This window comes from Falco peregrinus, chromosome 3, assembly GCF_023634155.1.
Source record: "Falco peregrinus isolate bFalPer1 chromosome 3, bFalPer1.pri, whole genome shotgun sequence".
NCBI lineage: Eukaryota > Metazoa > Chordata > Aves > Falconiformes > Falconidae > Falco > Falco peregrinus.
In genome coordinates, this window is record NC_073723.1 from 43,635,829 (window position 1) to 43,659,741 (window position 23,913).

The 23,913-nt window shown below is 38.5% G+C and overlaps 2 protein-coding genes across 10 annotated transcripts in view; one reads left to right on the top strand and one right to left on the bottom strand.

The window, feature by feature from the left end:
- CSPP1 (centrosome and spindle pole associated protein 1) overlaps window positions 1-8,420 on the bottom strand; it is a 64,115-nt gene extending 55,695 nt beyond the window's left edge. For 7 of the 9 annotated variants that reach the window (XM_027791714.2, XM_013302020.3, XM_027791711.2 and 4 more), the window contains exons 1-3: window positions 4,491-8,420; window positions 3,309-3,412; window positions 1,856-1,952 (exon numbers count right to left, since the gene is read on the bottom strand). In XM_027791714.2, coding sequence (XP_027647515.2) covers window positions 1,856-1,952; window positions 3,309-3,412; window positions 4,491-4,494 — 205 coding nt within the window. In that variant the 5' untranslated portion in view covers window positions 4,495-8,420. The remainder of the gene's footprint in view (window positions 1-1,855; window positions 1,953-3,308; window positions 3,413-4,490) is intronic. The other 2 variants (XM_055799363.1, XM_055799362.1) reach the window with 2 other exon arrangements.
- Window positions 8,421-8,570: 150 nt separating this feature from the next.
- COPS5 (COP9 signalosome subunit 5) lies at window positions 8,571-22,405 on the top strand. The gene is made up of 8 exons (XM_055799366.1): window positions 8,571-8,903; window positions 9,021-9,255; window positions 11,964-12,092; window positions 13,275-13,340; window positions 14,803-14,888; window positions 17,724-17,835; window positions 18,569-18,717; window positions 22,004-22,405. The coding sequence occupies exons 1-8, from the start codon at window positions 8,740-8,742 to the stop codon at window positions 22,086-22,088; spliced, it is 1,026 nt and encodes a 341-aa protein (XP_055655341.1). The 5' UTR covers window positions 8,571-8,739; the 3' UTR covers window positions 22,089-22,405.
- The last annotated feature ends 1,508 nt before the right edge of the window (window positions 22,406-23,913 follow it).

The following is a 23,913-nucleotide window of genomic DNA, read 5'->3' on the forward strand; positions in this document are numbered from 1 at the left end:
TGTCTTGGGTTTTATTTCTCTGTGTTATTTTTTTATTACCATTTTTTTTGCAATTATTCAACTTTTTAACTCAACACACAAGTTTTCTCACTTTTACCCTTTTGATTCTCTCTCCCCCTCCCACTGGGGTGAGCGAGCGAGCGAGAGATTGCTGTGGGGTTAAACCATGACACAGCAATACCTACTTGTTGCTTTTAATTTAAGACCACCTGAATGCCCCTCATCTGTAATAAATAGAGTAGTACACGTAATAAAGTAAGTGTCACCAGTTAAGTCCAGTTTATAATAATAAACAGAACATGACATGTGCTATAATTTTAATATTAAAATAGCTTAACTGTGTTCTATTTTCCATTTCGTAGGTTTCCACAGTTAAGCAAAGAATTATCAACACCAGGGTTAACCTACTAATCATAATAAAACTGCCAAAAATGTGAGGTAGATACTTATTCAGGTGCTGTCCTCTAACAAAGTTTAGCCATTATGAACAATATTTAGCCTTGCAGCAAGGAATATTCAACTATCACTTAAGCTAATATTTAGTGAAGTTTTCCTGTAAAGGTTTTAGAGGACCTTGCCTTGCTGATGGCTGGAAGTTCTGTTTATACAACATGCTTATAAAAACCATGGGTTTATTTATGCAGCTAATATTTTTAGTTTGGGCCTCCAGATTCACAAGCTCAGGCTCCTTTTTTTAATTTAAGACATGCACTTTTCTGGTCACAAATTCTGTTAGAATTATAAAGTGGACATAACATTAAGTATAGCAGGAGTACTTACTTAAAAGATAGATTAGATTAGGTTGATGTAAACAACACTAAATATCCATTGATGAATCTTCGTTAAAATAAAAGGACAGCTTTTACTCCCACTGGAAGTTACAGAATTGCACCAGCATGACAGTAAGCACAGTATGAAAGTTAATGATGCACAAAACCCAGGTGTCTACACCTGAAAGAAAAGTTACCTGTCAACAAGAAGGACACATAAAAGCTCTGAAGCTCTCAAGACAAACCCAAGCTACACAAGTGTAACTAAGGAAAAACAGTAGTGCCTACAGAAAGGGGATGGTAGGCCACGTCAGGAAAGGCAGCACCTTAAAGAAACAGTAATATGGAGAAAGGAACACCATTATACATTTTCAAACAGAATCACAAAGAACACAGAGAAAACAGGTCTATTTTTAAAGACAATTGTAATTAAGCCAACAGTCAGCAAAACAAATCTAACCATTTTACTTCGCTAAGACTTCAACCAAAACTAAGTGTTTGTTCTTTCCTTGTATAGTAAATGACTATAACAAAATTTGAAAAGCAATACAATCAGTCTAGTACTGTATCCCTAAACATTTAAAAGACACTTCACATTTAAAAGAAAAATTAGTGTAACTGTGTGCATTTGAGCAAAGTTGGACGAGGACTCTTTAGCTTAGAGGCTGAAAGAAAAAGCATCCTTACTTCCCTGGCACAAAGTACAGAGAACATAGCCTTTTGCCATAAAGTCCGGATGAAAGATGTACTTCCAGAGCTTTTGCTCCACCCAAATACAACAGGAAAGGAGAGATAATCTGTCAAGGACTGGAAAGCAGCTTTTTGTTATGGGTTTTTTTCAGTGGGGCTACCTTTACAAGCAGAAAAAGAATAAGCATATTTTAATTATTCAAAAAAAAGCATAACTACAAAAAAATTCCATACAATCTCAAGACATGTGGAAGACTGAAGAACTGGTATGCGCTTGAATTCTAATGATCATCCTGTAATTAAAAGTCCAAAGCAGTAATTCCCTTCCAAAATTCTCAAAGGTTATTAAATGTCATTTAAATCTAAAGACATATTAAAAAATATATATACTATACCTAAGTAATAGTTCTGTTGACTGTTTGGAGGTATATTTTCTTTAGCCATGGAGATTAACATTTTGCTGGTCTCAGAAAGCTTTTCTGATTCCTTATTCTGAAAACAAAGCAAAAGGCATTGCTGCATCACAAGATAAAAGAAATATCACATATAAGAACAACATTATTAACATAATTGTCAGCATTGGAGAATAAAGAGATTGAAAGTGATGCTGGATTAACACATTAAGGAAGTTATACATTTCACTAATACTGCCAGAAGTAGTTCTCCTCTACAACACAGGATTATTAGTTTAATATATTTCAATACATTCAATGTATTTCATGTTATGACCTTCTCCAACCTAAATAATTCCATGAATATCAACTGTGATTTACATCATAATCCACAACTGTTTCACAGTTTACACATATCCTGTGGGGGGGGTTTTTTATGGAGGCTGATTTGATGTGCTGCTTGAAACGATGAAAGAATTACAGAGTATTACAGCGCAAATTTAACACATTTGTTCCCTGCAACTATGCTTTCACCATCCACCTTAGGACTTTATTGAACTATAGGCTGGAAATAGTCTCCTTCTCTTTAAACTTGCTCCAAGCAGAGAAGACAAAAATAAAGGAAGCCCAGTTCCTCACAGCTCCCTAAGAATTAACTTTCTCCAGTGAATAAATCTTTCTGGAGAGAATTATTATAACTTGGTAAAAATATTTATATTACCCACAGAAGGGTAAAGATGAATTCTCATAACCTTCTGATGAAACAAAAAGGGAGTGAAAAAATATTATAATTGCTGTTAAAAGCTCAAGCTGTTTGGGGCTTTAAGTCAAACAACAAACAAATCAAAATTCCTTTTTTAACTGGGGACTTGATTTAGTTACCATATCACTTAGCCAGCTTGAATTATTTAGATACAGCTTTTTACCAGGTACTGGCACTATTAAGACAACTTAATGGTGATCTGCAAATTCTAAAATCCTTCTAGTTTTAAAATTAGGTACTAAAATTTCTAATACGAAAACTGTAATAAGAACAGATCTTGTTTAATTGGATTAAGTAATTTGCCTTTTATATTTCCTTGTTTCCATAACAGAAATGTTGAGGATATTTATACTTTCCATCCCTACCCCTAGCCCTATGCTCTGGAGCAGACAGAGATGCCTGCTAGCCAGCTTCCCTATGGAGGGGGGAAGAAAAAATGATAACCATTCACAAGTTTTCCCACTTGTAAAATATAAATGTTATTTGTATGCGGGGTGGCAAGGAGGTTTTTATAAATCTACATAAATACAGATGCCAAGTATTTCAGTTAGAAATTAATCTGAATAAATACATCTTTAATATATACTTCCACAACAAATAAAGTTTTAAAAGCACATAGTAAAAACAAGCTTATATATCAAGACCCTAGCAATAGAAATGTTTAAATTCACGAAAACTGTTTAATACTCTTACCCTCATTTCCATGTAAGGTGGATCATTTTCAAGTTCTGCTTTATCTTGTGCCAACTTAGCCTTCTGATCTTCAATAAGTTTGTCTAAATCATCTGCCATCATATCTAAAGTTATAGAAAAGACATTGCCTCTACATCTACAACAGAACCTCAAGAATTTAAAGCTCAATTATAGTTATTTAAGACAGCAGAAGTAATACTCAAATTTCCCCTTCAGAACTACAAGCCTTGAGATGTTTGCTCGGTCAACAAAACATCTGACTCAGGCCACCCATCCATGGAGATTACTTGATGTTTTGCCAGAGAAAAAATTCGAAGATTTCAGATTGTAAGACTGAAGATATTCCTCTAATCTTTTTTTTCTAACTTGGTTAAAGTATTTTGGGGTTGTTTTTTTTTTTTAACTGCAAGTCTACCAATGGCCCTTCACAACACACTAGCACAAGTTTATTGTTAAGTAAATTATAACATCAAAACTAGACAACATAAAAAACAGACAGGATAAAAGAACTGTTAGACAAAATAGTACAAAAAGTGCAAAATACACATATACTTTAAAATAACGATCAATCATACAATCAATTCTGGGCTTGTTACTACCACAAGAAGTCATAAAAATCATCAAGCTTATTCAAAACCAAAACCCCAAAATCACAAAACAAAGGAAAAAAAACCCAAACCACAAAACACAAAATGCATGCATAGTATTTCTAGAGTTGGAGCCAACAGTGTATCATTAATTCCTGTAACAATAAAATAGAGGCAGTAAGAACAGCTACAATTCTGCAATAATTGTAAGATCATGGATATCAGGCAGCATTGACTTGCAATCAGACAAGTCACTTCTCTGTAAGAAAACCCGTACTGAGGAAAGCTGCTTACCGCTCTTCCATTAGTTGTGCATCTTGCCTACTTAACTGAAAGCCCTTCGCAACAGAAATTTTAGCACCTTATTTGTGCAATTTACTGTATATTGCTGCTTCTAGATAACTTGATAATAAAAATTAAAGAGAATCAAATTCACAACAATGGAACTGTACACAAGTTAAGGCACACACTCAGACTTTGAATATTCTTTGTTAGGCTAGTGTTATCAGAACTAAAAATACTGCAAAGCTGCATACTAAGTAGTCATAGAAAGAAGGAAGACACAAGCAAAAAGAACGACTGCATACAAGCCTACCCATTCTAATCTCCACTCAGAATTTTCACTAACTCCACTTCAGGAGAAGTTTTGTAAAACCAAACCTGCAAATAAAAAATGCGTGCGTTATATTCCACACCGAAAGGAAGCATGGAACCAAGAAGAAAATTATGACCTCAAACCCCTCTAATACTACCCATACAACTTAAAAAAACCCGATTGCTTAGGCAGGTTCCTAAGCAATCCCATCACATGTGGTACCTAAACACAGGTTGTACAGCAGTTTTATTGAAGTTAATTCAGTATCTTGCTAAAGCCTACAGATTGTATGAAGTAAACAACTGGCCAACGATAAAAGCATATAAGAAAATATATATTTCTTATATATCCTTCAGGAAAAGGATCAAAGAATTTAAAAACAAAAAAACCCATCTCAAAGACCAGCAGAGTAAGATACTACATAGGTAAACATAAAACGATGCATCCAGAGACTGAAATAAATGTTTACTAGAAGATGAAGAGAAAAAAAGTCAAAATTCCATCAGATAAAGTAATTGCATGCTGTTCATTTAAAGAATACACCCGCTTGACATATTCCCTAAAATGTATTCTTTTAAACATTTCTTCTTGCATTAACACCATTTTTTAAGTCATAATACAAAATTATAGTATTGCTACAGAGGAGGCAGAACTAGGACAACCTATTTACAACTCCTAGTGGTAACAGAGGACAATCAATTCCAAAAATAAATTTCTCCATCTGATTTGTCCTAAATCTTTAATCCCATTAGTTTTGCACACTACTAAAGGATAGAAGAAATCTAAAAGAGGGTAAGTTTCCAGGCACTGATAAATTTTATTTAGCCTATCAGGTTGCTTAAGAATAACAAAGAAACTGTTCTGAATGGGTGAAACAATCTAAAAGTTTGTCTCATCACCTACCCAGTGCTGCAAAGCCACCAAGAGGAAAATTACCACATACAGAAGGCAGCGCTGTGAGAAGTCTTTTCAAAAGCTTGTTGGCTGTAACATCTGTATTCCTTACCTCTACTTACAATAACACGTATAAACTCTAAAACTGTTTCCAAATCACTGTAATGGAATGGTACCAAACTTATTCTGAGAGACAGTATACGGAAAAGAGTATTTGCAGTATATTTTCTATCTAGTACAAGGAACACAATGAATATTCTAGCATTCTGCACTCCCAACATACTGCTCAAAAGAGCAATACAATAAATTAAAAATCGGGAGACAAAACAGTTGCAGCTGAACTACACAGGCAATTAAATTGCTGTGAGGAAAGCTCACAACTCCAGCCCTTACAAAATACTAAGACTACTAACGCTACAGCAGTGTTGATTCAACATACCTTTAATACAGCTAAAAAGCCAGGAAAAGTGGCCAATGCCTCTTAGAAAATAGCTAGACATTTTATGTCTTACACCCTTTCTGCCTGAGTTGATCTTCTTAAAATAAGCATGACTGCAAACCTTATAAGCAAGAGTATATTATACTGAAAGCAAAAGAAAAGAAATTAAAAATAGTATACATTCGAAGCAAAAGACTGATAATTTGAATGTGATACATAAAGTTCAGAAAATATATCAGTATGTAAGCAAATATCTTGCCAAATATTAATCAATTTTATCATCTGCTGTATCAAGTGAAGAGATCGTGACTAATCACAATAAAAATAAAGAAACAATACAGTTCTATCTGAAAAAAGTGCTACTGCAGTCCCCAGCTGTGCAGTGAACTATGTGATGGCGCTGAGTGCTGAACTCACAAACCGTTAACTCCAAACTGACTTCATGTGAGTGCACAAACATACGAAGGTAAAGCCTGGCACTATAAAACCACTTCAATTCGAAGCAAAACAATCTAGTTTAGCAATGTGTCTGAATGCATTTTGTGCCCTTCTAGACCCTTGCAATTACTAGTACAAGTTGCCGATTCAGAACTAAGCTTGCAGACATTGCATCACGGGCACGTGCATAGAGCAAAAGGGAAAATCAGAACATGCTGATTTTGAAACATTTGAAAACCCAAAAATAAGCCACATGCCCCCAAAATCATGAGGTACAAACAACATATATTTCAAGGTTTTGGAAAACATAACGTTTTGTGACTACTACTTTAAAAAATGTCTGATAGTATAGATCTATCAGCTTTTCCGTCTTTAAATCTTGGATGTATTTGCATTCCTAAAACACTGCATTATTCAAAATGAAATTCCATTAAACACCCTGCTGCTATACACTCAACTGCTGTCTGAAAATGTCCCATAAAATAAAAAAATGTATTTTTGCTTTCAAGAAGATTTCAGTTTTTCATAACTTTTTTTTCTCCTTTTAAACTGGAAGTTTTTACAAAAGCAACTCTGAATAATTATAGTCAGCTAGGTAGACTTCAACTTAATCAAATATACCAGACAATAGCATATAGCTATTTAGGAAAGTAAGTCAAGTTTGACCCTGAGATTTTAACTGGATCCATGCCCAGAGTAAACAGTGCATGTCTGTTTCCATGTGGATTATATCTAGTGGTGTACTGTTTATCTACTTAATCATCCAAAACAACGTATACTGCAGTCTTTTTTACGCTTTCTCTTACCCTCTACTTGTTCAGGAAAACACAGCACAAAATTTCAAGACAGCATTTAAAATTAGACAGATTTCACCTCTTCTGTGCTACCATAATATTAAAATAACATTAGGAAAACTGGCAAAATGGCAATTCCCATCCATACACGCTGCAGCAAGGGGTGGCAAGGAGGGAAGTGCTTTCACAAAGCAACTATGTGCCACGTTCAGTAATCGTACATACAGATCATATGGTCACATAACCGTGTCGTTAAGGAATATTTTTCCAAGTTTCACCCAAACTTCCTAAGGTCTCCTAACAGCCCGTACGGGCTGCTTCTCTAGACCCACTATAGCCCTGTGAACAGCATACAGAACACGCTCTTGCTGACAAGAGACGTGCCTCCTGTACCTTTCACCTTCCTTTCTTTCACGTTCTTATATGAAAAAGCAGAAAAAATCCCAGGGTCCGAAGGCTCACCCGTTAATAAACTGACTAAAACGAACACGACTTTACGAACTGTGAAGGCAATTAACCCTCAGAACAACCAACCAGCAAGTTCCGCGACTTACTTCCTTCCCCTCACCATACGGGCTTACCTACTTTTCCAGGACACGTACTCTGATGCAAAAAGACACTAATTTCGGAAAACCTTCAGAGCCGGGAGATCACGTCCCTCTCCGCCTGACGGGGCTGAGCCTCTGCCGCGGCCTGCAGCGCCCGCCCGCGCACGGGCCGCTCTCAGCGGCGTTTCCCGGGCAACCCCTGAACCCCTTTAGAAACGCGGCGCCGTAGTTAGGCAACGGCCACACAATGAACGGCTCCCGCCGGAAGGCCTCGCGCAGCCCCGCTGCCCCACCCCCCTCCGCGGGGACGCCCAAGCCCGGCACCGGGGTCCGGGCCGCGGCCGCCGCGTCCTCGCCCTGCGCTGCCTCCCGGGCCCATCCCGTTCCCCCACAAGCCGTCGCTCGTCTCGGCTGTCCCCACTCCGGGCTATGAACCAGGCGGCCGCACGGCCTCCACGCGGCGAGGCGGGCAGACCGGGCTGCCGGGGGAGGACGTGGGCTGCGGGCACCGTCCCGACCGCACCGCTCACCGGCACCGGCGACCGCAGCTCTCTTCGCGTCCCGCGCGCGTTCCCGCCTCCCCGGAAACCGGCGGGCGGCGCCCAGCAGCGCCCCCTGCTGCTCCGGAGGGCGGAGCGCCGCACCCCTTTTACCCCGGAGCCGCCAGCAGCTCGCCTCCGTCCCGGGGCAGGGCAGGGCCGGGGTTGCGCTGCCGCGGCTTTAACCGGCGAAGGGGAGCGGGCAGGCGGCCTCCCTTCAACGGAGGCCTTCGTGGGCCAGCCCCTGTGAAACACCGCTTGGCCGGCTGGGCGGCGGCGCGGAGGGACAACGCGCTGTAGCCCCCAGGCGCTTCTGTCGGGCCGCAACGCGACATGCTGTGACTGGGGTGCGCTGAGCAGCCCCAGGGCGACCCGCTGGCCCTGGCAGCGCCCGCCAGCGTACGCCGCCCGGCCGCGCTCCCTCTCGCAGCGGCCGCGGCGCAGAGCCGAGCGCTCCCGCTGGGGGCGCGGCGCCGCCCGCCCCGGGCCTGCGCGGACCGTACCACCTCCCCGCAACCCCCCGCTCGCTTGGTTCCGCCGGCGCGGCGGTGAGGGGAGCCAGGACCAGGGCCGGGGCCGGGCCCGGTGCGGGGGGCGATGGCGGCGGCGGCGGCGGGGAGCGGCGCTTCCGGGAGCGGGATGGCGCAGAAGACGTGGGAGTTGGCCAACAACATGCAGGAGGCGCAGAGCATCGACGAGATCTACAAGTACGACCGCAAGCAGCAGCAGGAGATCCTGGCGGCCAAGCCCTGGACCAAAGAGTGAGCGAGAGCGGGGCCGGGCCGGGCGGCGGGGCGGGCGGGCTGGCGGCGGGGGCCTGAGGCGCGGGCCGGGCGATGGGGCCGGCCCTGACGGCTTCCGCGGCCTCTGCCTTGCAGCCACCATTACTTCAAGTACTGCAAGATCTCGGCGCTGGCGCTCCTGAAGATGGTGATGCACGCCAGGTCGGGGGGCAACCTGGAGGTGATGGGGCTGATGCTAGGCAAGGTGGACGGGGAGACCATGATCATCATGGACAGCTTCGCCCTGCCGGTGGAGGGCACCGAGACTCGCGTCAACGCTCAGGCGGCCGCCTACGAGTACATGGCTGCGTACATTGAAAACGCCAAGCAGGTGAGGAGAGGCGGCTGCGGGTGTTTCTCCCCCTCCGCGCTGTGGCGGCGGGTCCGGTGGACTGATGGCGCCGGAACAGGCTGTGAGGTTTGCAGGCGTCCCCACCCCCACCCCCAGTGAGAAAGCGGCTGCCCAGTTGCCCTGTCTCTTTTCAGAAATGGCTAAGAGAGGGCTGTGTCAGCAGCCGGGAACACGGGGCCCTCTCAGCGTTTTCACATGTATATTTCCGTGTCTTACAGCAGGTCATCACGTACTGGGTTCTCCTTTCCAAACGTCTTGCATTGCTTCAGGAAGCATTTTCTTGGCTGCATCTGGTGGCTTGTGGAGGGAAGAAGGAGAGAGCATGTTTCTAAAAGAGCTGATACAATATGTGTTTCTAAGAACAGTATGCAAAATTAAATATAAAATATGTACGTGTCAGATATACGATTTGTAGATCAGGAATATGATATTTATTCTTACATTCTTGCTTTCTGAAGTCTTACTGCATAGCCATAGTGCTGTTTTCCATAAAAATTAAGAAGATGCATTTGTGAAGAAAATGCCAATGAAGGAATAAGTAAATTTCAGTGCAACTTAATTATTCATGTTTATAATGCGGAAATTTATATGAGCTTACTCAAATGTCTGTTGCCTGTCTTTGTCCCCCTGTATCTAGAGGTCCATGTCATGTTCAGCTTGACTATGCAGTAAACTAATTCTCACATGCAGAAGGATAACAGAAATATGAATCTAACCTATGGCTGATGTAGAAACCAGCATAGTGTATTAGAGCACCTACTGATGTGCTTCTTCCAATACAGGGCAATCCTGTACTACAAATAAGCGCTGAAATGTTTAGCTGTCCAAGCTCAAGTAGTTTTGAGGCCCAGTTTGCCCTTTGCTTTTTCTTCAATCATCAAACTGTTTTAAACCAGCTAAAATCAGAAGCCCCTTGTTTATTCACTGGAGATAATGGAGCAGTATTCGGGTTATTTTGGAGACTTTTACTTGTATTCACAGCCTTCTATACAGTTTAAGATACTTAAATAGATACGAATTAGTCTGGATCATAACATCAGAAAAGAGTAAACATAATCCAGAAGTAGCTATATCCTGAAACTGGTTTTAACAATTCATCCCTGTTTATGAGGAAATTTAGAAATCATTTATTTAGTTCCTTTTATCTGAAAATTATTAATGTCATGATGCTAATACTGTTTTTGCAGAAGAGTAGGTAACTTGAAAGATGTTTTTACCTAAACATGTAATCATACTATCCGGTTCTTAGGTAAAAATAATGGTTTTGAAAATAGTAAGTACGTAGCATAAAATTAGTATTTTTCTCATATACAGTTAGTTTGTTTTATGTTTAAAACAGTCCATGTTTATGTAGGAGTACTTCCTTGATAGGAAAAGTTTTTTCTAGTTGTTTATATTGTACAGTTTGTCTATAGTTGGTTTCACAATTTTGAAATTGAACTTGTGTGCAAATATAATTACACAGCTTTACTGGTGCTCTGGCAGAGTTTGCTTGCTGACCATTCCACACTTGATTTTGGCAAACAGTTGATCCTGGAATAGCTCTATTTAATATTAGATTGCAAGTTGATATATTCCCCTGCATAAGTACTTTACAGACACCAGCATTCTAGTTATTTGCTTCTCCATGGGCAGGATCTGGTGTTAATACAGTTAAAATGTGTTATTCGGCTTTGAAAAATAACACGTTCTTTAGTGTTTTCTTGGTGTCTATATCTGTGTTATGGGAGTTGTAAAGAAAATATAAATAATATTCACCAATTCAAAAATAAAATAATTGTTCCATTCAGTAGGCAGTTTGGGTGTTCTGTCTCATCTCAATATTTTTCTGATTTAACCTCCCTGATGTATTTAGTGTTTGGCAAAACCAAGCAGGTGATGCATCCACACATACAACTCACAGTTAAGAACTGGCATATAGGGTTGTACCAAAATTATTCAGCTCGGTATGGAGCAGCCAGTAAGCAATTCCTGAGAGAGAATTACAAAATTAGGTGTGATAGGTGTTTATTCTGTTTGGGTTTTTGTTTTGTTTGTTTTTCTTCCAGTACTTGTACAGATAGCCAGGGGTATTCTTTGGAAACTCCTGTTTTGAGTTTTTCTGATCCTAAAAATCTCAAAAATTAATCTTCTGGCTTCCAGAGCATGCTCTGGCAATAATTTCTGTTACTTCTGGAGTTTGAAAACATGCCTCTGAAGTTATTTTTTTGAAACCTACCAATAATGTCTCTGTATGCCTCTGAGATGTGTTACTGTACTAAAAAATTAATATCTGTTCTCTACTGACATACGATACATTATCTGAGATTATATAAACTTTATATATACTCCTAAGAAATTTCTCATCCACACTGAGGAGTCCCAGCTTACTTACCATCTTGCCATGTGAAATCTCTTCTGTACTTCAGCTGTTGCTGAAGAAGGAGCTCCTGGCTCCTTGAAGGTCTTTGTTCTGTGGTAGTAGTTGTAACAGAGAATGCTAATATTACAAGTTGTATGGTTTCTGGAAAATAATTCAGCAAAATAAGACATGGTTTTAGTATTTAGTTTAGTAAGTTAGCATCACAGGCTGTGTGTGCTCTTTCTGTCCTTACCATGTTGTGTGATGCAGAAAGGCCCAATAGAGGGCAGCTGATATTTTTGGAATGGAGATTAACACTGGGTGTGTTTTTCTTCACTGCTGTTAGGTTGGTCGTCTAGAAAATGCAATCGGCTGGTATCACAGTCACCCTGGCTATGGCTGCTGGCTCTCTGGAATTGATGTCAGTACCCAGATGCTTAATCAGCAATTTCAAGAACCCTTTGTAGCAGTCGTTGTAAGTACTGGGTGATAGTTGATAAAAACGCATAGCAAACTATGCTGAGGGGAGAATAACTTGTACATTTCCGACTTAACATTCTAGTAGTGTGTATTTTGCATGGTGGAAGTGTTAGATCCAAATTTTGAATTGGTACTGCTCCTTTTGCTTTGCTGGCCATGTACTGATCAAACCAGTGGTATTCCTTACTGAGGCCATTTTCACTGCATTGTTCCAGGTGTGGTATCTCTGTAGGAATCCATACATCACTCTTAACTTAAAGTTCTGCTTGGTACTTTCGCAAAAAAAAGTATCGAGCAACCCATATTCAATCTCCTGCAACAGAACAAAAATCTGTTTCTTTTGTTGTGTTTGTTGCTTCTGTCGAAATAGAACAAAATGTGTTCACAAAGTTCTGTTACTTGGCATCTAAAATGCCTTTTAAATTAAATTAGTAGCATAGTACAGGTAGAAGACATATCTTAAAAAAAAAATCCAAAGAAACTCTTCAGGCCCTTTAAGGTCTTCCAGGCTTCAGATCACATTTGAAATCAAAACTAAACCTTATTTTAAATAATATTTGTATAACCATCACTAGTGAAGCAAATAAAGGGAAAAAGACTGAAATTAGTCAGGAGTATAACTCTGATGGAATTACAAATGACCCTTAAGAAGTATTTCCACCGTGCGAGTTTTCTTATGACGTAGTTTCACAGATTCAGAACACTTTCCTTGGGACTGCTTCCCCCCTTCCCCACCCCACCCCCCTTCTTTTTTTAATTGCTTTTAAAATTAAACAGGGCGTGAGTATATATGTTTGCAAGGAGTTTGCTTCATTAGTTTCCTGTATTTAGGAATATGCAGCGGATCCCATAATACTTTTTCTTACCTCTAGGGGTTATAAGATTAAAATGCAGATATTTATTATGGTTTATTGATTGTTCTTAAGTGCAATTTCTTTAAAGTATTTGGGAAATAAAAGAAAATGAGTTTGAAAACATGGTCCACAGAAGGCTATTAATATTCCCATCTTTTCAGAGAGTCTCGTACCAACAGACGCCAACTGAAAAAGTACTGTTTATGACAAAACTAATACAATATGCACTAATTATATTTCTGCAATAGAATTACTGTAAAGTTAATTTATGCCTGTAATAATTTATAAAATGCACATAACAAGCATTATTTGTATTTCTACAGATTGATCCAACAAGAACAATATCTGCAGGAAAAGTAAATCTTGGAGCATTTAGGACATATCCTAAGGTAAATAGTTAAAATTATTAGTGCGTGATCACTGAACTGTTTTTAAATCAGTAATAGATTGATTCTAACAATTACTGTAGTTTGATCATCTGACTGATCTACTCTGTTCTACTGTATGTTATTGTTCATTCACAAAGAAAAGACTAAAAGAAAAAGATGTGCTGATATATTGGTTATTGCATGTTTTTGGATATTGATTACACTTACAAAGGTTGACTTCTAGTTTGTTTTTCATAGATTTTTGGCAGTATTAAATCAAGTAGACTGCCTAAATAGTGGAGCTGTTCTTAATATATAGCTCCATGTAACTATTTTTTTAGTGGATATAGTGGTAGGTGGTATTCATCAAAATAGTCATGTTAATTCTTTAACATATTTTACACCTAAACCCAGATGTTAATAGCATGTTTAATATGTTTTGATATGCTTTCCATTTTAGGAAAGGAAGACTCAAAACTATCTACTTAAGTCTTTTTAATAAATACCACAAATCTTCACAAAATAATGTACAAAAAAAAGTTAATTATACAATATGGAAGGGTTAGGCTAAAACCTAGAGAATTACATAAATATGAGAGATCTAGATCTCCAAATGCAGTCTTTTATTTATACTTCTGGCAGAAATACAACAGTGCTATTTCATTTCAATCTAATAAAAGTTCAGGTATATCAAGTATCCAGTTATTATTGACTCATCAAGAAGTTCAGGCTGACATCTAGTAAAACTGTAATTAACAGTAATGTTTGTGAGAGGTTCCTAGCTGCATTCAAGTATTACTTTTCTGAACAAATACACAAGAGATCTTAGAACAGTTTGTGATTCAGGAGAAAATTCAATAGGCAAAACCACTTCATAAATACTTCAAGAATTCTGAGCAGGGAGAAGAATCCTGCACCTGAAAACCAAACTGTATATACAAAACGCGTATTAGAAGCCTACTGTTAGGGAGTCCTCATGGTGATCTGCAGGCAGTTCTTGCCTAGTTAGTACCTGTGAGAGGCACCATCTTGGCTATATAAGTAACTGAGATGTTAGGTATCCCTAAGGCATATCTAAGGCATGGCTGTTTCTTCCCTCTTCTCATGCCTCCTATCCTCCCTCAAAAAAGGACTGAAATAACTTCTAAGAATAGGTAGAGAATTACTGTCTTAGAAGAAGTTTGCTCTTTCATTGATTTAAGAAATTACCTAATCATAGCTTGCCATCTTACTTGTTTGAAAAATCTCAACTATGACTACTAGTTTACTTCCAACATGCTTTTTGATTGACCTGAAAATGTAATGACTACTGGTAAGGCAAAAGAAAATTCCAAATTTCAGGCTACTGGGGAAATTCATTTTCCCTAGGAAGAATAAAGTAGAATTGCATAAACTAGAGTTTTTCTGAAGTGCTTTCAGAGGGTTTAAGCATTTTAAAAAGTCCCTTAATTACTGTCTGTTTTGCCCTTTGTTTAATTTTTAGGGCTATAAACCTCCAGATGAAGGTCCCTCTGAATACCAGACTATTCCACTTAATAAAATAGAAGACTTTGGTGTGCACTGTAAACAGTAAGTAACATAACAACTACTAACTCTAGCACAAGTTCTCAATTTTTGTGTTTAGGTTAGTGATTCAGTACAGAAAAGTACATTTCTTTAAGTGTTTCAAGTCTAAAAGTTCTTTGTTGCTTTAGCACTGTTTTTTGAAAAAGTGTTATTGTTGTTTATCAGGAGATCTTTTAAGGGAGAACTGCCACAAAGATGAAGATTAACTCTGTTAAAAGCTTTAGCAGTTCATTCCTGAACACCTTTAAGCAGCGTTTTTTTCTTAGGGCAGGGAGGAAAGGGTCAGATATAGACTTAGCAGTGGGGCTAGGAAGACTGTAATCTTCCTAGTCAGCTCTTCGGAGTAGTGGCAAGTGCCATGCATCTTGTTATCCTACATCACTGGGCATGTTAAGATTTTTTCTGTCTTTGGTAGGATTGGAAAGAGGAACTGCTTCAAAGGTAACATCAGCAACAGGAAAAATCACTGCTTTTTCTGTCCTGCTAATTTACTTTCCATTAATTAAAAAGGTAGTATAGTTTTAACCATTCTTTCTTTAACTGTTCTATCCCAGCCACGTGTTCCTTGCTTCATACCTTCATTTACTTACTTGGCAAGGCATTTGTTTTGCTGGTCTGGTTCCATGATCTGGCCCAACTTGTGGAAGCACGTACATTCTTGCTGGTTAAGCTAAGGTGGGGTGGAAAGTAGAGACAGATGTTGGAGACACAGGGTTTGCAAAGGAAAGATGGGACTGCTTCTTTCAATAACAGCCTGGTTTCAATTCTACCTTCAGGTGTTTGACAGGCCCTACAATTTAAGCAGCTGTGTACAGAGAACTTGAAGATCTGATTGACACCCATGTGTCCTGTAGACTGTTGCGTAGTTTTTTCCACAGTTCTGTTGCATGGATATCTGTTCTTCAGTGCACTTTATAGTTGCCAGTGCATTTATAGTTGCGTGCAAAGTTTGACACTGAAGAGATGAAGAAATTAAAACAGTTGGAATTAGTCTTCCTATTCAATTTGAGGAAAAATCCATAACAGTAGCTACACAGAAATCTTTGCAGAACTGTAATGTTCCCGTCATTTCAGAGGTCTGGCATTAGCCATAAATAAACCCATGCTTTTAAGGAAGGTATGTTTCATCCTTTCTATTTTAGAGGTGTTTGGTTTGGGAGAGCTGCTTGGTGGTTTTTTTGAAGTTGGAAGTGCTTAATAGTTATCATTCTAATCTCCATTTCAGGGAGCTGGCTTCTTGTACAAGCCATTTCTTTCCTTCCAGACCAAGAAAATATTTTCCAGTCTTTCCCAGAAGGAAAAAGCTGTTAGGCAAAGAGAAGAAAAAAAAACTGGAAATGTGTCACATTACTGAATTACAGATAATACAAAATATTAGATTGGTGGTGTCCTCTCAGGAGTATGGGTAGTCTGACTAAGAATTAAAAGTTGAGAACTTGAATGATGATCATAGAACCGTGGGATCATTTAGGCTGGAAAAGATCTTTTAAGATCATAGAGTCCAGCTGTTAACCTAGATACCAAGTCTATCATTAAACCCTGTTCTAAGCGCCACATCTATTAGTCTTTTAAATGCCTCCAGGGATGGTAACTCAACCACCTCCCTGGGCAGCCTGTTCCAGTGCTTGTCAACTATTTTGGTGAAAAATTTTTTCCTCATATCCAATGTAAACCTCCTCTGGCACAACTTGAGGCAGTTCCCTCTTGCCCTGTCACTTCTTACCTGGAAGAAGAGACCCAACACCCACCTCACTGCAGCATCCTTTCAGGTAGCTGAAGAGAGCAGTAAGGTCTCCCTTGAGCCTTCTTTTCTCCAAGCGAAGCAATCCCAGTACCCTCAGCTGCACATCATAAGGCTTCTCTAGACCCTTAATGATCCTGTCTGTTTGGAATGCCAGTGACTTCATAGTAGCAGTCTGAATAATCCTAGTCAAACTTCTCTCTTTTAATTGGTGTTCAATGCCCAAATACAGCTGCTTCCATTTTATTTTTTTAAGCAAGTTTATTACACAATTCCTCCAACAACTTGGATTTCACTTTGAATGTGCCACATGTCTATGAAGAACTGACCTGCTACCTCATTTTTCTTTATATATGTGAAATAAAGGTATTTGTTCTATCACAGAAATATTAGTGTTGTGTGTTGGTGAACTTCAAAGCATTGTTATCTCAGATGGAATTTCTTACAGAAATGCTAAGCAAAATAACTTTCCAGAGCAATCAAGAGATAATATGATTATTGATAACCTGCTTGGGAATTTCCTGATCAACATTAAGTTTAATATAGCTCTTTAATGTTGCTGTAATTTACCAACACAAATGACTTTGCATAGCTCAGCTTTCAGTCTGCTTTATCATCTCTTGTGATTTCTTAGCATCACTAAAGCCTGGCTTTTAAAATGGGTGTGGTAGAGTGTAAGATGGTTTGCCTGTTTGTACCATTTACTTCTGTCAGACGTTCCTAATTGATTAGAGGTGATATATGCAGAACTGTAACCATCTGTAAGTGGCAATTATAGTATTAAAGATCTTAGAATCATTGAATTGCACAAGTTGTTAAGAGAATAATTTAAAAAAACTTGCAATCTCATTAAAGAGAACACAGCAATATATGTGGGGATTATGTATACCTGTGTTAAAGCTATATATGAAACACTTTTGGAAAATCTTTTAGAGTTAGAATTGGAACTGAGGGTAACTTTTATTGTTCAGTGCTTCAAATTTTTGAAGATATTTGCCATTGATAGCGATTTTTTTGAGATACGTGTGCTTTAGGTGTTAAAGGAAAATGACACATTTAGATGAAAGCTTATTTTGTTTGCATGTTTGTTTTTAAAGGTATTATGCTTTAGAAGTCTCGTACTTTAAATCATCTTTGGATCGTAAATTGCTTGAGCTTCTATGGAACAAGTACTGGGTGAACACTCTCAGTTCTTCTAGTTTGCTTACTGTAAGTACCGTGGTATGCTTTCATGTGCATATATGAATTCATTAGTGCTGAAAGCCAGACCCTCTACTGTAAAATGCTTAATGGGACACTGATATAGATAGATCCCACATTATGAATCTATTTGTCAGATTAAAGAAAGGAAGGTTTTCTTAATCATAAATACTGGAATGTTCCTATATTTGCTCTTTAAAAGTAAAAGGTGAGAATAACTTAATTTTACTGCATTCTCTATATGCTTAGATTTTGTCTTAAACACCTTTTAACCTTGTATCTCTTTACAGCACTCTAATGAATAGTATGCCTTAAAATAGTGCTATTGAATAAGTAAACACTTTTTTAAAAAAAATCAAACCCCAAAAAAACAATTGAACTGTTACAGCAAGCTTGCAACATAAATACTGCAGGTAGACCTTCAATGTACAGCTCAACATCAAAAACTTCCTTCTGCAAAAGCCGATTGTATACCTTTTCTTGTCGTCAGAACCAACTGAATTTCACTTATTATTTTGTAACTTAGGTCATAGGTGGAAAGTAATAGAGAGTGCTCATTTCAGGCTTTAGGCATTAAGCATTTGTCAGCTTCTGTTGCCACTTCTGTATCACTTGCAGATACAGGTTAAAATGTGCAGTGCTACAGTCTTAAAAGCTGTTTTCAGATTTTGTTTATTTTGTGTGTAAATGCTGGAATTTATAGCTTAGAATTCAGTATGTTTATTGCCTTCTTTCTCCTAAGAATGCAGACTACACCACTGGCCAAGTCTTTGATTTGTCTGAAAAATTAGAACAGTCAGAAGCTCAGCTTGGAAGGGGCAGTTTCATGCTGGGTTTAGAGACTCATGATAAGAAATCAGAAGACAAACTTGCAAAAGCAACAAGAGACAGGTAAGATCACAGAATGGTTTGGGTTAGAAGGGACCTTAAAGATCATCTAGTTTCAACCCCCCTGCCACGGGCAGGGACACCTTCCACTAGACCAGGTTGTTCAAAGCCCCATCCAGCCTGGCCTTGAACACTTCCAGGTTTGGGGCATCCACAGCTTCTCTGGGCAACATGTTCCAGTGTCTCACCACCCTCACAATAAAGAATTTATTCCTAATATCTAATCTAAACCTACTCTCTTTTAGTTTAATGCATCCATGTGTTCATCCCTGTAAAAAGTGATGTTTTGTTTTGAATTTATATCATGCCTTTAATTGTAACTTACCTTGATTATAGGTAGGAATGATCAGATTATAGATAGGAATAAGAAAATCTAGCCTTTACTACACCTAAAATGGCTTTTCAATCTTTGTTTCTGGAATAAATAGTTTATTAAACAAAAGATCCCTATTAAATTGCGTCAGTAGATGGCAAACCAAAAAAGATGTTTTCTGTCAAATGCAAAATGGTAGTATTGCTAGAAAATAGCACATTTTATGTGGTTAATGAGGTTTAAACTAACAGTAAATAATATTATTATATAGAATGTGATTTTAAGAGTTAGTGCTAACAGTCCAGTAAGTTTAGTTTACAGTTGTGTAATATTTCCACTCACTTAAATATTTAAGAAGTCCCTTTTTTCCATATTTCTTAATTAATACATCCTTTTCCCACAAACAAAGAAGGGTGGCTTTTTGGTTTGGGTTGGGTTGGGTTTGGGGTTTTGGGGTTTTTTTAGAAGTAGATTTACAGACATTCTGGCCTTTATATTTAGCTACCCTGCCTGATAGCAAATACTTGCTATTATCAGTTAATGAACTTACCGCCACTGAGTGTACAGCATTATTTCAAAGCCATTGTAGTGTCTTCCCTCAGTGTCCTTATATATGTTTATTGGTAGTCAGCCCTTTTCTTTTGTGAACTTTGAAGTACAAAATTTGCTTCTCACTAATATCTCACCCAATAATCTTAAGAACAATATGTGTGCTTTAGACTATCTAGTGTTACGGTTACCATTTTTCCAAGTTAAAATCTTTAACAAAGAGTAATAGTATCCAACAAGTCATACAGTATCTTGGGCTGTTCAAGAACATTGTATTTGGCAAATTTCAGACTTTGAAAACCAAGAAGTACTGTACTGTACATGCTAGTACAATCTGAGGTCCATCTGTGGAGAAGACAGGACTCACCTGCATGCATCTTAGGAGTGTTCTGAGTGAGATACAATTCCATTTAATAAGGAACAATTCTGTAGAATCCCTTGGAACAGACAGAAAAAATTGGCATAAAATCTAGGATGTTCAGCTCCAGATCTGGTGGCTTCCTGGTCCTCTTCCTCATCATTTTATCCTGATACGTAGAACAGTTTCTTGTATTTTTTCTTCCCCACCCACCCACCTTGCCCCCGTTAGCAATGTGTGCCATAGTACAAACTTTACTAAGGAGCTGATTTTTGAGATACCAGATTAGTGGCAAGTTTAATAATAGCTAAAAAAATCAAGAGACAAAATGGAAGCCTTTTGTGAAGAGACTTGATTTATAAATAAATTATTTTATTTACATCATGTTCAGTATGACTCAGGTGAACATGGACTTTGCTTTAATAAGGAGAGGAGTCATCCTTTGTTCCACAGTAAGCAGTGAGGGAATACCTGCAAATGTAATATGGTCATTGCTAAATGGAATCAGCGTTGCTGTTGTGCTAGTGTCTTCTGTGCATTTGTTTCCATGTTACGGAAAGTAAACAGCTTGTACAACTTTTCTAACAAACATGTTTGACTAGGAGGAGGGTTAACTTTACAGAAGTTAATACCCATTTAGATTATTTTAGCTGTAGAATACATTTGCAGTGGAAGGCTATTGCTAACTCCCAACAGCCCTGTTAAGTGATAACACCTAGTTCCTGTGGTGAAACAGTTACAATAGCAATGCTTTAAAGCCATGAGAAAGATGGAGTTGCTGACAAGTTTGCTTTGATTTTGATCCCTTGTTGGTGTGCCATAATACTGATGGCATTTTATTTTCACATGACTCTCACATGCTTACAGTTACTCTAAGAAATAACTCCTCCTCTGATCATCCTACCATATTATTTCTTGCAGCAATTTTTGTTTCCTGTTTTTATTTAGTAATCATCAGTAGTTTATAAATTGTAAGACTGAAAGGGATTGTTGTTGTCATCAATTCTGCTTTCCTGTGTAACAGGCTACTGTAGTTCCCAAAATGGATTGTAACACTTCTACAGATCCATGTTTTTCTTCAACTAATAATCTTTCCTAAGAAAAAAGACAGTAGAAGACTTGTGCAGACACCAGGACAATTGATGCTGTGGCACCTAAATTACTTTCAGGAAGTAAAATTGCAAAGTTTGCTAAAGGGCTGTCGGGTGTACCTTTTATAGGAAGAACGCTGTAAAACTTTAACATCAAAGGTGCTTACGCTTGGCTGTATGATATCTTCATATCTGTACATACACATCTCTTAAGAGCTGTTCTCTAAGAGTATGCATGCATTGGCCAATCTGTGCTCCAAGCTGGCTTCCTTTGTGGAGGATTCCTTTATCTAGTAGTAATGTATGCCTATTCTCCATGCCTTCAGGGCTGATCCATCTTTTGCATTTGTATATTTTGTTTTGAGACATTTTTATTTGTTAGCTTGACCCTACATCCCCGAGCGAGCCACACTGGATGCAACTTGGATCAATAAGAATCCTTTCAGCTCTTTGGGGGTTTTGTACATGTTTCATATTTGGAGTAATAACTGATCAGCTCTATACACATATCCTTTAATGTTCTCTGTAAAGTTTCTCAGAGGAGCTGTGGTTACTGTGCATTGCTGGCCTGGAGTTGGGCAAGGAGATAAAGTTGAGAACAGTGAGAGCCTTCAGGTATTGGTAACAGCTGGTAGCTCCATTCCCCCAGGGATTATTTTTTTTTAATCATTTTTTTTGGTTCAGATGGCCACAGAGCTCACTTGCTGTTGTTAATGTAAGGTGTCCTAAACTGACAGACAAAGAAGTCTTCTGGAATTGGTCTTTGTGTGTATAGTGCTTGTCAGTTTGCTTTTTAAGTACCAAAAAGCTATTGGCAACAATGGCTAAATTGCTGCATGTGACTTTTCCTTTCTGGACAGTTGTTAAGATTCATGGGGTTATGGGCACCCTGAACTTCCAAAACAGCTGAATATCTTCAGACAAAATGACAGTTCAGCCTAGTGTTTGGCCAATGTTGAATTTATGCTTGTTTTTCAGCTGCAAGACCACCATAGAAGCTATACATGGATTGATGTCTCAGGTTATTAAGGATAAACTTTTTAATCAAATTAATATAGCTTGAAGTGCATCACCAGCTGATACGCATCTCCAAAGCAGAAAAAGTCGTGGTTTCTTTTGCTTGGACTTGTTCAATTTGGGAAATGAAGCTGGAGTGGAAAATTACTCATTTAATCTGTAGTACTTTAATATTTCCCACCTGTCTGACCAGTTTTAAAGAACAAAATGTTCTGAAATGTAGTGCAACTTTTTGTTCTTTATCATAAAACACAACCAGTTTGGAGAATTGTTCCAAAAGAAAAATAAATGTGACTTACTGGATTTTGCTCTTAGGTATTTATCTCTATTATCCAACTGCAATAAAACAATTTTGAAAATGCATGAGTGTTTGGGGGCTTGAATTTTTTTGGCAAACATTCATCTCCTCTTACTCTTTCTTACTGTTCCACAGAACAGTTCTTGTCCACTCCAGTAGATTAGATAGGTAACCTATGCAGTGTAAGAAGTTTTGTTTCTCAGGTTTTTTGTTTCTGTTTTATTTCAAGAATTTAAATCCTATTTGCTTATCACTTAACAAGTTATTAAATCTAATGGAGCCTTTCCTGATTTAGTTTTACTGGTCCAGCTAGAAGTGGTTTCTTCTTACAGTGACGAAACATTCATGCATGGTATAGCAGTATTTTGTTTGTTGCTTCATGCTCGTTATGGACATTTTGTATTCCTTAGTAGTCAAGTAATGATCATTCTGCAGCGAAACTAATAATAATGTTATATACAGGTGGGTTTTTTCTCCTGCTCACCTTCTATTGCTTGTCATAGTCACTTGTTGCATGCAAAGGAACAAAATGAAAAATTGTCTCTGAAATATGCATTAGGCTAATTTAGGGCCACAGATACTAAAATGCATTAATCATAATTGCTGGCTTACAACATCATGTTGCTGCAGGGCTGATCTAAGTTTGTTTTGGAGGCTTTCATACTGCATTTCAATAATTCAAGATGTTTGGGTTTCTTTTAAGTTTTTATCCTTAATCCTGAGTTTCCTGGGGTTTTTGGAATGTTTACTTTTGGGATAATTTATGCTTTATACAGTATGCCATTACACTCTATACCTTAAGTAACTGATAGTCTTTTTAAACCTTAACTCTGCCTTGATGTGGGTTTTGTTTTTGTTTTGGTCTGGAAATTTTAATAGCTATTATTCATTTGGAGCATTTCATCCAAATGGATTCCAATGTATTTGAAGCTAAGATGCAAGTTATACAATGGGAAGTTATTGTTCAGAAGGGAAATGCAAATACCCTGAAGCAGGAATTCATCAAGAGTTCTAAAGCAGCAGCATCCAGCAGTATAGGAAAAATATATTTAATCAGAGCTGAGATAATTATCAGATGTGCAGTTTTACTGAACAGTTCTATGCTTCTTCCAGCATTGCAGTGGCGGTGGGGAGGCAGGAGAAGAAAGCTGTGGTATTTTAATATTCAAAGCTGTTAGTTTTCTTGGAAATGGCATCGACAGACTTCAGTACAAGCAAGCACAGCACATAAGCCCACAGCAATACCTTTTAAGTTCAAGGAAGGCACAGCAAGTTTTCCTGGCCAGTAGTTTTTCCGAAGTTTCTTCTACAAGTGTCTGTGAGAGTTGAAATTTTAGCACACAGCCCCTGCCCCACTCAATATGTGTTTATGCAAAGAGGTACACTCTCTTGGGAGAGAAATATCTATCAGGAAATATAACCTATGTTGCCACTTTGTAGAATTCTCTTTGCATAACGTGATCCAAAATTGTGGACGTGTATCTACCAGAAATAAATATAATAGTTCAATGTCATATTAAGTCTATTTAGCCTATTTAAACTGTCCTCATTTGTGATAGCAGTGGGCTTAAAT